This window comes from Phaseolus vulgaris, chromosome 1 (genome assembly GCF_000499845.2).
Source record: "Phaseolus vulgaris cultivar G19833 chromosome 1, P. vulgaris v2.0, whole genome shotgun sequence".
NCBI lineage: Eukaryota > Viridiplantae > Streptophyta > Magnoliopsida > Fabales > Fabaceae > Phaseolus > Phaseolus vulgaris.
Genome location: NC_023759.2, coordinates 43328436 through 43342514, shown reverse-complemented (window position 1 = coordinate 43342514; position 14079 = coordinate 43328436). Strand labels below are relative to the sequence as shown.

The 14079-nt window shown below is 31.4% G+C and overlaps 1 protein-coding gene across 1 annotated transcript; it reads right to left on the bottom strand.

Moving 5' to 3' along the window:
* Window positions 1–6483: 6483 nt before the first annotated feature.
* On the bottom strand, window positions 6484–13091 carry LOC137814446 (uncharacterized). Its single transcript, XM_068617204.1, has 11 exons — window positions 12419–13091; window positions 11635–11949; window positions 11449–11557; window positions 11267–11360; window positions 8651–8738; window positions 8462–8545; window positions 8056–8152; window positions 7863–7950; window positions 7574–7679; window positions 7400–7492; window positions 6484–7091 (listed from the first exon to the last, which is right to left on the bottom strand). Exons 1-11 carry the CDS (start codon window positions 12587–12589, stop codon window positions 6681–6683), a joined length of 1656 nt encoding a protein of 551 aa, XP_068473305.1. The 5' UTR covers window positions 12590–13091; the 3' UTR covers window positions 6484–6680.
* Window positions 13092–14079: the final 988 nt, after the last annotated feature.

Genomic DNA, 14079 nt, shown 5'->3' with positions numbered 1-14079 from the left:
TGTTGTTCACCTTTTGGTTATCATTTTAATTTGTACTAAGTTTAAATTATATTAAGGAGTTGTTTTCAAATATAAAAGTCTTTTTACTTATGTTAAAATTAATTTTGTGACCTTAACTTAACTCATGAATGTTTATCATTAGATAAAAATTATAACTAATAAATAAGGTATAACTTTATTTAAGAGGGTAACATTTTAGTGTTACCATTTGATTTTAATCTATCTCATCTACCTTTTATCTCGGATTTATGTACTTTATAGTAATCATCACATTTTAGGGGAAAAAATATCATACTGTTTGTGCTCACCGCCTGGATCGAATTTTGGTGGTGGATTCTGGGCTTGAATTTTTTTTTTGCCACTTTAGGATGCTAATAATTCATAGTGAGGAGAGCTTCATCGGTTGATTACACTCCGTCGATGAAGTCAGTGAGAGCATATAACTATCCGTATCTAAATATCATGTATCTGTATTGGGTATAGTATCACCATATTGAATTTATCTTTACTGAGGAGGTCTCGAGCCCCTTTTATAGTATTCTTTGTAAACCTCTTTTCAGGAGTTTAACAAACATAAAAATATTTTGTTAATGTATCCCCTTATTTTAGGGATGCGGGTAAAACTTTATCTCTAAATGAATTTAAGAGTAACCACATTTGCTTTAGCTAATTTAGTTGTTGTTTTTATTTTAACTATCTTATTAAAATACCTTAAAGCTATCATCACTTGATGTGTTATTGTGTTATTGGGTTCTATCATTATTTGGGCTCAACTTAATCATTTAGCTTTAGTAAACTAAGTGGGTTAAGATGGCGGACCTAAGTGCCCGGGTCAACCGAACACATTTGACCAATGTACTATTAGAAAAAAAACAAATACATTAAAAGATCTTAATAATAATTAATATAAAAATTAAACACTTTTACAGTAATTAATATAAAATTAAACATTGTGCATGAAATTTGGTACTACCACTATAATAGCAAATGTCTAAAATATTATACTTTAATGAATATTGTAGTATGTTTGAAATTAATAAAATTATCATCACATTATAAGAAGAAAATATAATAGTAATAAAAAAAACCTAAGTGCATTTAGAGATCATCATAAACCAATGAAGATCCTATTTAATAGAAATCCCCTTCAAAATATATTTTCAAAATATGAATTTTTATCATTAGTATGTATTTTATTTAAATAAAATATTGAAAAACATACATAATTAAGAAAATGAGTGGTGAAATATTCAATTATATCCCTTTAGTTCTAAAATGAACCGGATAATATTTTGATCCCAGTTAATATTAGATGTATAGCCAATAAAGGAAATTATTTTTAAGTTACATTTTGCTTTATATATATATATAGAGATATTTAGAATAATAATTTTAAACAAAATTACTTTTAACTCTTAGTTTCTAAAAGCAACCATTTTTATATTTTTTTAATGATAATTTTTTATATTTTTTAATGTATCATTTCAATATTTTTGTTTATTACTTTAACTTTAATATTACAAAATAGCAATAATCAAAATCACAATATAAATAATTATTAAAAATCAGGAAATATATTTTATGCGTTTAAAATATTTATTTATTACAAGTTTTAATTATAATAAAACTTTATATATTTAACAGTAAACATTATTTGTAAAATACACAAGCTTATATAATTGTTCTTTTTAAAATACTTCAAACTTCTCGTTCCTTTTTACTACACATAGCTTTCTTAAATTTAAAACAAATTTATTTTTCTGCATAGCCCACCAAACAGATAAGGTATGTATTATAAATGATTATGTAAGACAGTATTTATATGTTACAAAAATTATTTTTTATTAGAAAATAATGTATAAATCATGACCTCATCATTATATATTTTTTTCCGGCTTAGTAGCTTTCATTTGGGTATTATTTTCCTCAATAACACCATTTGCATTTTATTTCTCTCAATAACACTAATTTTTGTGTCATGGTAAGAATTCCGTTCCCAACAAATCAATTTCTCAGTTTTTTTTTTTTTTTTAAAAAAAATACTCTTAAAATTTAATTTATGGGAATTCAATTTTTGAGAATATTTTTTATTCGGATGATAATGAACGGAAATGGAAAAATGTCATTTGGAAGATGATTGAAATTTGGTTTGTAAAAACTATAATTTCAAATTTTAATTTTAATTTTTGAAATGTTTTTCCAAAATTTTCAATCTACTCTTATATTATAAATTTGAGTCCTATAAATATTTTTATAACAAGAAACTACTCTAATATATTTTTAACCATTAACTAAAATTTATAAAAAAATCACTAAAATTTAGTTAATATATTAAAAATGATATTTTTCCTATAAAAAAAATCAAATTGTGGATAAACCATGTTCCTTTCTTTTTCTCCCTTTTGCATAAATTTTTTCCATTCGAAATGGCAAAATGATATAAAATAAAAGGAGTGAATAACATCTAACTATTACAATACAGGTTCTACATATTTCTATACAAGCATAAAGTTTTTCAAAACATTCCTAATACATGATTAGAACACATATTACAATCTAAGTTTCAAAATCAACTCAGATCCTCAAACATCTGTAAGATCATCTGCTCTTGTACGTAGTACAGTCATCGCAATTCAAACACAACAAGAAAAGCAAGGGTAAGCTAGTGAAAATAGAATTTTATAATATACACAATTAAATCAAAAGAGAAAACCAAGTTACATGATCAATTTATCAAATTATTCAATCTTCTTCAAATCTCAACAATAAAACGATCACATAGATCTCACATGAATCTACACATTCAGAATATTCAACAAACAACGTCTTCCGGAAGACCCGTATTAAGTAAGTTCTACCAGAGACTAACACCTGATCTAAAGATTACCAGCGAATCTAACAGAAAGGATCAGGGTAAGTTTAATACAACCCAAGCTGTGCATCTCATATGTCACTGTGTGCATAAACTCCCCCATCAGCTTCTCACAACTTGATATCTTAATCTATGTGACTTAGATCATCAGTGAAGCTCAGAGATCTCTTATCACATAAGCATCAATACTTAATACACAACAAACATCAATCCATACATTATCCCAAATGTATGAATTCAATTCTATACCATTCTGTCATACAATATCATTCAAAAAGTGATCCACAATATTCAAAAGTGTAATTAACATAAAAAAAAACAACACTTAAATATTAAACCATCAAAATATAATATTTTTACAAATTTAAATAATATATAAACAAACAACCTAATATATAAACACACAACATCCTTGCAAGAAAAATTGAATATTGGGACCACGTCCCTTCCGCATTCAGATATTCTATCTTAAGGTGCTATTAAAAATTAAATTTAGTTTCCCTTACCTCAATTGTTTGCTTTCCAAGCAACTTCTAAAATTTTATTCTCCACAGTCTGGATAAGCTTCAAGATTTATGAGTCTAATGCAAGTTATCCAAACAGAAAAAAAAATATATAATAGAATAAGTTGAGAGGATTAAACTTCTCAACTGACTCCACTAAAATTAATAATTAAATTCTAAGGAAAAACAGAGAACAAAAGATATTTAGAGTAAAAATAAACTTACTTTTGTTTAAAAATCTGATCGGATAGAAATGTTTCTTAACTCGCCAGCTACAACGTGGTCTGATCAGATTATAAAATAGATGAAGATCGAGAGAGAAAATTAAGAGAGAGGGAGAGAAGAGAATATAGAAAGAGAGAGAGAAAGAGAAAAAAAAAAAAAAAAAAAAAACAGTGGTGGAGGGGGGTAGGTTCTCTGCGCGTTTTTTTTTTTTTAACGCTGTCACAGAAGTTAGTTAGCATCAATCTCACTTAACCTTTTATTTTGAGAGAAAAGTTTCTTTTAACACCATAAACACTCTAATATTAATTTATTAGAGTGTAAAGTGTAAAGTGTTTACACTGTTTGGAGTGTTAATATATCACGACTTTTTTACTTTTGTGCCACACCTTAAAAAACCAGAAAGGCTGAAACATGTCTACTTGAAACTTTTTATGCCATTTGTCTTCTCTCTTTTTCTGATTACCCTTTATACTCTTTTCCAGCTCCAATGATTGCAGCAAGATTTCGCCGTTCTTTTCTGCTAAATACTGTCACCAAAACAGTGATGCTGTGTTATCAATGCATATGCCTCCATACACTGATCTATGATCATCAAGGTTTTGCTTTTGTGCGCTAACATATGTACACAAATTGCTAGATATTAGCTCTATTATAAATATGGATTTCACTGTACTATCAGACTTCTTGTTTCTTTTGACATGCATCTTACTTCTGTTCCAAAAAATTGTTTGTGAAGGCTAATAAGGTACCCAAATTTAACCCAGTAAAACATATAATTTGTCATTATAATTATATGGTTCTTTCAGCATTGGTTTTCTTCTACATCAGTTGCAGAGGTATGCTTACTATCTTACTCTTAAGAAGTCATGCAACATGCACCTAACATCTCATCACTTCAAATGTCACAAGTATATATCATACTATTTTCTTTTATAGTTGACAACAATCTTAATACTTACGAGATCAAGCTCATTGCTTTAACACCTTCACACCTTTTAATATAAATTTCAATGATTAATTAATGTTTCCGTTAAACCATCTAGATTTATGTTGGTTTGTCTTTGCTCTAAAGATGCTCTTGATTTTCTATATAAAAGATCATTGTATTTCATTAGTGGGTTGGTTCTTTTCGTACTCTATTTTGCAGATAATAATTTTTTTCCAATTCTCATAAAACTTGCATCTAGACTTCGTTAGATAAATTTGTCATGTTCGTTTAGATAGTCAGCTAGACAAGCATCGAACCTCTGATTCAACACCAACATAGCCATTAGTTAAACAAGAGAATTTTAATAGAAGAGATGAGAGAAAAAGAAAAGAGAAGGGGTGCTGCTAAAAGACAAAAAAAAAGTCCCTTTATTTGATTGAAGGGGAGGAGAGGAAAGATCTTATTTGGTTATTAAGGATGGAACAAGAAAAATATAGATAATACACTATTTTATTGTTACAAATATTAATGAAAGAAATTAAATTAAAATGAGATTTTAGAATAACTTAGTAATTAAAATCTGAAATTTATTTTTTCGATTCCTTGGACATTAAAAGGAAAACAATTATATGAGAATACAAGTTTTAATCCATTTATTTTGTTTCAGTTTTAATCCTATGCCAACCTTTTAGATTAAAGGATTATCTTGGAAAAGACGTGAACACATAATCCTTAACCATTATGTCAACAAATAATTAATGGTGTTTATGATTCATCTCATCTTACCAATCTGACTTGTGAAGAGACTTATAACCTATTTAATTATTTTAAAATAAAAATTAATTAATTAATTTGATAAAATAAATAAATAAATATTTTTTATTTATTAAAAGGTAAAATTTTTCAATTAAAAATAATAATTAAAGAAGTAGCCTATTATATATATATATATATATATATATATATATATATATATATATATATATTTCTGTTTCTTCATTGCACTTGGCACGTGGCAAAAACTTTATAGTTTAGTTCCCAGCCTATTAATGCACGGCTTGTATGTATAAATTTAGGATTAATATTAATTTAGTACAGTAATTTAAAAAAAAATTAATTTAGTTCTAATGTTTTTTAGAATGTCTTTAAATTGCTAATTTCTGTTAAATCCCGCATAAGTATTTATATAACAGAGAGAAGTGAGATTGAGGTTTATTTGAAGTGTTAAGTACTTATATAACATAGAGAAGTGAGATTGAGTGTTATTTGAAGTGTTAAGTGGCGTCAATTGGGGTAATATATATATATATATATATATATATATATATATATATATATATATATATATATATATATATATTTCCTGACGAGGATGGGTGCAAGACAAAAGACTCATACCTAGTATTGAGTGCATCAAGGAGAAAGGTCATTTTCTTGAAAAGCTTACCTTCGTTTAAATATGATTCAATAATATTAAAGTACATTAAGCAAGCTTAATAAATAATTTGTAATGAATACATAGATGTTAAGCAAATTTTTTGGCTCATAAAAAAAAGTAAGCAAATTTTTGTCCGAAAACCGAAAAGAAATCTTATTAATACTAGTTAAATAAAAATTTATTAATTTGAAACTAATATATAAATATTGAAAAAACAATAAACGTCAGATTAGAAGAGTATCAAAAGCCTCCTTTGACTAAAGGATTAGTGAAAGGAATTCTCTGATTAAAAAGTGAGTGAAATTTTAGATGGTTCTAGAAAGGAAATTAAAAAATGAGTTGTCGTTGTGAATTTTAAGATTGTTTTAGAAAAAGAAATTAAAAAAGAAAAGAGGCAAGATTCATGGGCCTCAATAAAATGAAGCACCACAAAGAAATGACAAAGCAATCCAAAATTATGTTTTAGAAAAGAGAAGAAAAGAAAAGAGAAAGGATAAATATAACCGAGAGATGAGGCTTAACAAAAAAAAGCTCCGCATAAGATAAGCTCGTTTGCTCCAAGTAGCTTTTTTCTAAAACTACTTTTTTTAAGAGATGTACACTATAAAATAAGTTCCTTAAAAATTTAATAACTTGTATATAAATGTTGTTTGGCCCAGCTTTTCCTTTTAAGGAGAAGAAAAGTTAAAAAGAAGTTGGACCAAACAGTCTGAGTCATTGTTTGTAGGCAGAATTAGTGATCTTGGTTGAGAGTGAAGGCTTCTCCTTGAGACTGGGTGCTATTACTAACAAGTTATCAGAGTTGCTTGATTGGGTCTCAGAAGCAGCCCCTGCCCCTGGCCTCATCCAGACTTTAATGTGCCCTTCCCGACAGGCAGTAAGTACAGATTCCTGGGTAAATATCAAGCCAGAGAGTGGTTCAGTATGCACACGGTGAGCAACCAACGGAGATATTTTTGGAACATCCCGCATACTGGGAGCAGCTTGCAAGGTACCCAATGGGACAATATTGTCCCAGTGTGATGACTGGCTTCCAGTACTGTAAGTTGGGGATCCACCAGCTGGCCGCCTCAACGGCACTACAATCTCGTCCATTTCCAGGTCCCATAGAAGCAATTGTGTATCCTGACACCAAAATTTCTAGTTACAAACCCATTACTGAATCTGAATAATTACTCCAGTGCCACTATCAAAATATTTGAAACCAAAACTGTATAGCAATCTGCAATTTCTAAGCAAGCAGATACATCAATCTTGTTTTAAAACTGTCAATAGTAACAGAGGCTAAGAGGGCAAAATCATGAGGAAATTTTTGAAGTAGAACAAAAAGGCTACACAAAGAACCAAGTTAGGAATATCTACACGTTTTACATTGAGTGAAAAGATACACAAAGGAAAAGTAAAATCTAGAATGAAAACATTTTTCTCAGTACCTGACCAACAGAACCAAAACGATACATAACGGTCTCTCCATTGTCATTTGAATTTGGTGATGACCAATATGAATCGAAAGCAACTCCACTGACCTGATCACAGCATTTGAAGCGAATCAAAATAAGCCCTATACAGCAAAAGTTGTCACTGCTAGAAATTAACGCGCAACTTACCCATGAATTATGTCCCTCACCCCATGCCACAACCTTGCGATCTTCCATGCTCCAAACTTGAACTAAATCATCTTCCCCTCCCGTCAAAATATACTTTCCATCCATGCTGTCAAAGCATATTTTTAGTTAAGAAATTGCATACAAAAAATAAGAATCAATAAAAAAAGGTAAAGTAAAAAAAGTATTGCTATTTTATAAGCTCTAAAGTAAGAGGCAAACAAAAGAAATAGGAACAGATCCACAATTGCCAATTTCATTAATTAATTGACTAGAGCCAAGCATGACTAACCTCCACGCACAACATAACAAAGCACCGTAATAACTTTTCCCGCCGCATATAAGGTGTTCTTTTGAGTAATCAAACACTCGCAAATAACCTGGACGCAGTATGTAAAATAAAATTGAGATGTTATCTTTCTAAGGACATGGAAATGAGTAGATATTTCATGCTGTGAGGATAACATTTGATAGAAAAAATATACCATCTCGTCCACCAGTTGCCAGGTATGCTCCATCCATTGAGAAGGAAATACTGTTAATTGAACCCTGACATATATGCCATCTGGCTATCGGATTACTCTGCAAAATCGATATTTAAAAAAAAGGATAGATATAAAAGTGTGACCAATTCTCCAGAACTGCAAGGTGTAGAGTTTATATCATCCAAAAACTAATTATGCCTTGGATGTATTAATAGTATGGCCAATCAAGTATTTAGTGAGAAAGTTGCAAAATTCTACAAGAACTAAGCAGTCATTACTAACAAGTGATATAGGCTGAATTTACTAAAGAAAAATAAAATATATAGATACTTAGACCAAAAGGGGAAAAAAGTAAGTTTTATATCAGTAAGTTATTTAGAAATCAAAACGCCATTAAAATTAATACCTTACTGTAACGTGCATGGGCAACAGAAAATTGAGTTTGATCTTTTACAACTGGAAAAGAAGAATCACCAGCACCATCTTTGTTCTGAAATGGGAAAGAAAAGCTACATATCTTCTTAACTTACTATAAGAAATACCACATCATAAGTGAACCATAAAATAAGATTCTCTATTGACAATTGAGACTTACCTTCTCATACACGTACAAATTACCATCAGAATGAGAAACAACGAAAGCACCATCACCTCCAGGCACCCAAGCAATACATGTACAACGACTGTTCGATTCAAAATGCACCAATTAAGTGTTCCAATCAGCATCTTTCGGCATAACATTCCACCACATTAAATTAAAGCTCTAGAAGTTAGCCATACAATTATAACAACTCACAATTCAGATATTGATCTCTAACTTTGCTATCCCATTAATGCAAAGCATTACAATCACTGAAGTCAACTACATATCAGCATTCACATACTTTACCCAGTAAAAGTAATACATTTCAGACAAACCAGTAATATTCGTGCATACCATTAAACAAACTTTTCCACTGACTGTGAAAACCATGTTCTCATGTTTGGCTCATTTCAGAACATTTTTTTGGCCAACTAATCTACAGGATTTTACTAGCACCCCTATTCAAAAAGAGATCAAACAATCTAAACGAATAAATCCTTGACCATAATACTTATCATAAAAATGATTAGACATAATCAATTATCAATTTTTATATTTATAATTTTTAATTATTTCTGGTCGAAATTTAAAGAACAGATAGAGATGGCAAGGATAGGACAAAAAGAATTCTCAAATTGTAAAAAATGAACATAGATGTTTAGAAAGTTGCTCAATCACCATTCAGTTATACATCAAGGAAAGGTAAATAATTAAAATTCTAATGAAACTAATATCTCATAAGCATGCTTCTACTCAATGTTGTCAAACTTGAGAGTTTAAGTAGACTTGTGGAGCCTCCATAAACTTAACTCAGAGTCAACTCATAAGTTCACCTAGTATAACAACTAATATTAATAACCTATAAAAAGAAATTATATAAACAGAATACCATATCATAGTTTATAATATTCAAATATTCATAATAACACATCAGAAAGAGATAAACTTATTATTTAAAATTTCTCAAGTAAAAATATATAAGTTTCCCAAAAATATGTTGATTTAAAAAATATCTAAAATTAAATTTGATTAGAAAATAAAATGAGATAATAATTGGATTACATTGTAACTAGATTAGAAATTAGAATTTTGGTCTAAATCTTGATTTCTTTATTTCTCTAAACTTTTATTAGAAGAAATTAGAAACTTAAATGTGTAAGGCTACCAAAACTTAATTGGTATTGTGCATCCAAAAGGAAGTCTGTGAGTTCCAAAAAAACCAAAAGTTGCTACAGGAGAGAAAAACAATTTAGTGCCATTTAGCATTAGGGTTCTATGTTCCGTGGTGCACTTTTCTCATAGATCAAGCAACAATGAAACAGCTAGCAGCATCAGCAATGAGGCAACTAGCAAAAATGGCAGAGAAATATCTAGCAGCAGTACAACAACTAAACAGCAGCAGTAGCAGCAAGAACTAAGAACTAATAGTAAGGGATACTCAAGACGTAGGGTGCAAAATGTGCTGAGCCAAGTGCGACATAACAGGCAATACTGCTTTGAGAAACTACACGGTGCTGCACATTCTAAAATGGATGTGAGGTGGACTCATCAACTCCCACATGGACTCGGAATTTTAAGTGATCTCACCTCCGAGTTCACCAAGAAATGATTTTACAATCAAGTCAACTCAATTTGCAGGTGTGAGCTAGTGAACAAGTTCATGAGTTGACACTTTAGTTTAACAACCATGCTTCCAACCACATTAAACGACATGGTACCTGAGCCTTGGGATCAGGATTGTATCAAACCTTCATAACAGACAAATCACCGTTCACCAAGACATTCAAACAAAAAATTATGCACATCCCAACAAGTTTTCACAAACTGAAATATTATCCTTCTTAGTTTTCAGAATATCATCCTGTACAAAAAAGGTTTAAAAGAAATCATAACAAAAACCTTCCATCTACTCTTAAAATGGACTCGATTGGAAGGAATCGGGATAAATGAGTGATAATGAGCAAGTAAACAACGTAATAGGCAATTGCAATATTGGCAACCACAACAACATGAACAATAAATAACCTTGCGTGAATTCTAATGAGTGGCCTTATGTGACTAGTTTAGGAAACAAAATTAGAAAGTATTTTGATGAAAAGGAAAGTATTTATTATATCAAAAAACAAATTAAGAAAACTTAATTGTTAAGTAATTCAAAGCATTTAATAGATATAGCAAGTCTTCCTTAACCAGAGTCCTTAGAACACTCATTAAATTAGCAACTAGCACGACCTATAACTTGATCATTTTGATTACAGAGTGACACAGTCAAAGTATATAAATTATCTAATTTGAACAATCTATTAACAACTATTCGTTTCTTATAAATTTATAATCTATTCTTGAAAACTGACACTACGAGCTCAATCAATACCCAGAGATTTCTAAAGAAAAAATGTTTGTTGCATATAAGGTTGAGTTAGAATCAACATTCGAGAATGAATCTCTCCCTCCTCATTGAATCAGCACACTGTAGCACTCAAAATTCAAAATTGTATGCAATTCCAATTACGTTGTACTCTTTGCATAAAGAAAAGGAGTTCTTGCAGATTAAGTCATTCAACAATTCTGAGAAAAATTAGCACTCGTAATTAAAACAGCACAACGAACAGAATAATCATATCTTGCCTGTTATTGACTGAACCGTCTTTGTTGTAATGCTGTGCCCCAACAAGCTTTTTACCAACATCCTGTAGTTGCTGTCTCAGTGACACTGAGTAGACTACAATAATACACAGTAACAATAAATTCATAAAGCTTAAATTTTCCTCAAAATATGAAAAGTTAAATTTTAGCAAAGATTTATTTACCATCGCCAGAGTTCAAACCAATGAGCAAATCATGCCCATCCTTAGAATCCTGATCAAACGCATGGCACACTGGATTCGAGTTACTGAAGTGAATAGACTTTATGGGGTCCTACACGCAACAGAGAAACATCTCATGAAGCAAATCCAAAATTCTTAAAAACCATCAAAGTCCAAATAATAATATACCTTGTCCTGAGAATTCAAATCGCTAATGAAAATTGCATCACCGACGTTGAATATCAGATACGTCCCTTTCCCATCAAAATTTGGATTAGCCATTGAATTACTTGTACTCGAGGCTCCAATGGAACCAATCCTACCGTTCCCTCCATTACTCTTGCTGCCACCGTTGCCTCCAACAAAACTAAGTGCCCGGCTTCCGTTGCTTCCTCCCAATAATCGAGCGGCCGCAGACCGTACCCCACTGCTTGCACTGAAACTTGAAGACGGCGCAGTTGGTGTAGAAGGTGCAGGCTTGTCCTTGAGATGTGCCAGGGTTACCTAATCGTTCATCAAACCAACATTGCACACTCATAAGCCAAGACAAGCACCATTTTGACTCAATAAATAGTAACGAAAGAGAAAGCATTACAGAATTCCCCGAAACCATTACAAAATAATAGCTAAAAGACAATAAAATAACATGTGGAATTGAATGCCAAGGTCAATTACCCATCCCAAAAATGCCAACATTCCCCTAAAAACATCGCCACGGTTGAATTTAGAAGAGAAAATCAGAACTCGCATGAGTCAAGATTATAAAATATAATGAATATCAAGGAAACTCCTAGAAATGCATCAAAACAGAAATTAAGAAAAAAAATGTAAAAAGATAGATTATAATATTACAAATGATAAACAATGAAGAAAGCGAGTCTTTTTACAACCCTAAGACAAAAAAACCACAAGCAATAGCAACACGAGCATCAAGCATCATCGCAAAGAGAATTAAGTCAGGTTTACAGCAAACCTGAGTAACGGTTTTTCCATGGGCATAATGAAGAAGACCAGAAGGGTGAGTCTTCTCGTACTGAAGCTTATATCTTCCTTCAAGAGTTTTGAAATAAGTTTTGAGTCCCGGCGACTGTACCGTTCCCGACGAAGACGACGGTGCCATCATGCCGTTCGATGTGTTCATCATCGTGGCGTGTAGAGTCACGTGTGCACGATCATCACATCGCAATTGACTTCGTGACTCTGTTAGGGTTTGGAAGGTCCAGAAATGGCTTCTCTGCCAGCACGGATCAGAGGGCACGCCAACGAGAAGAAGAGACTAAGGGTTTGCGGCTGTTTGATTTGATGTGTGCGCTGGCGATGCCAATGGGGATGGCAAGTGCGAATCGCGTCTTTTTTATATTCATCGGTCAACGTAATCGACGGTCACGATTGCCATTTGCGAATTAGTTACAACTTTTTTTTTTTTTTTTGCTCTCTTCTTATCTTATCTGATCGTATCAGCTTGCACTTTTTGAACAGAAAAACCGATTCCGGGATACGCCGATAAGTGGGATGCGCTAATTCCTGCAGGCAAGCAAGCTAGTCTAGTCTACAATGAACCGCGGTACCATTCATGTGTTGTTTTGTGCTGTTGCTGCGCAATCTTTCACTGTCATGCTTTGTTGTGCGTGCCAATTTCCATCGGCATTTCCGTTCACGCCAGCCCATATTTTGGCCTTTTAGGAGTCCATGTCAAAGGCCCGTTAAGGCACTAAATGGACTCTCTGAAGCCCGCTAAACCCCATTGCGTAGTAGTAGAATTGTTAATAAAAAGTCAGAGTGAACTCTCAATATTCTTCTCCAAGTTCACCCTGTCTCCGTTGGTCCTCCTTAATTGTTGTCTCATATTCATAACTTTTTGTCATTGTCAAGAAGAATCGTCTTGGACACTCATCGCTCATCGCTTTGTCGCATCGATTAAAGACGTTAGTTGTGTATTTTCATTTCAGATTGATTATTTTGGGAAGTTTTGGAATTAGACAATTCAAAAATTATTTTTTTAATTTGTATATATTTTAAATTGTGCAATCCATAATGCATTTTTAGATCCAAAATTATATTTTGGATTACCCATTTCATAATGCAATTTTAAATCTAGAAATTCATTTCATATTTGAATGTATTTTCAATAAGATAATACAACTGGGTTGTGAAATTTGAAATGCATTTTAAAAAAATAATTTTATTAAATTATCTTTTTTATTAATATAAGAATTGTGTAATATGCATGGCTAGGAAAAAAGGTGGTGCATCAATGTAGGTCTGTAGAAGAAATCATGAATAAGTTTTTCAAGGTATGGTGTTGATATAATGGATGCGCATACAATAGGACATGATGACTAGAACAGATTTTCTAGAGGACCTTTTGATAGTTTTTTACCACTGAGTTTTGTTGATCATATTGGGTTATGATTGTTGGAGGGTGAGATAAGAAACAAAAACTAACCATATTTTTTTATTATAATCAAGGGGAACTAAAGTTGGTCTCCCATGGTTAGAAGTTAAGTAAACTTAGGATCTCTTAGATTGATGTTGCAATGCTTAACTTTGGATTTTGTTAGCGTTATCCATCAATAATATAATGTTAAATGCATTCAACAATTTAACTGAATCAAGGTATGTCCAAAAGACATT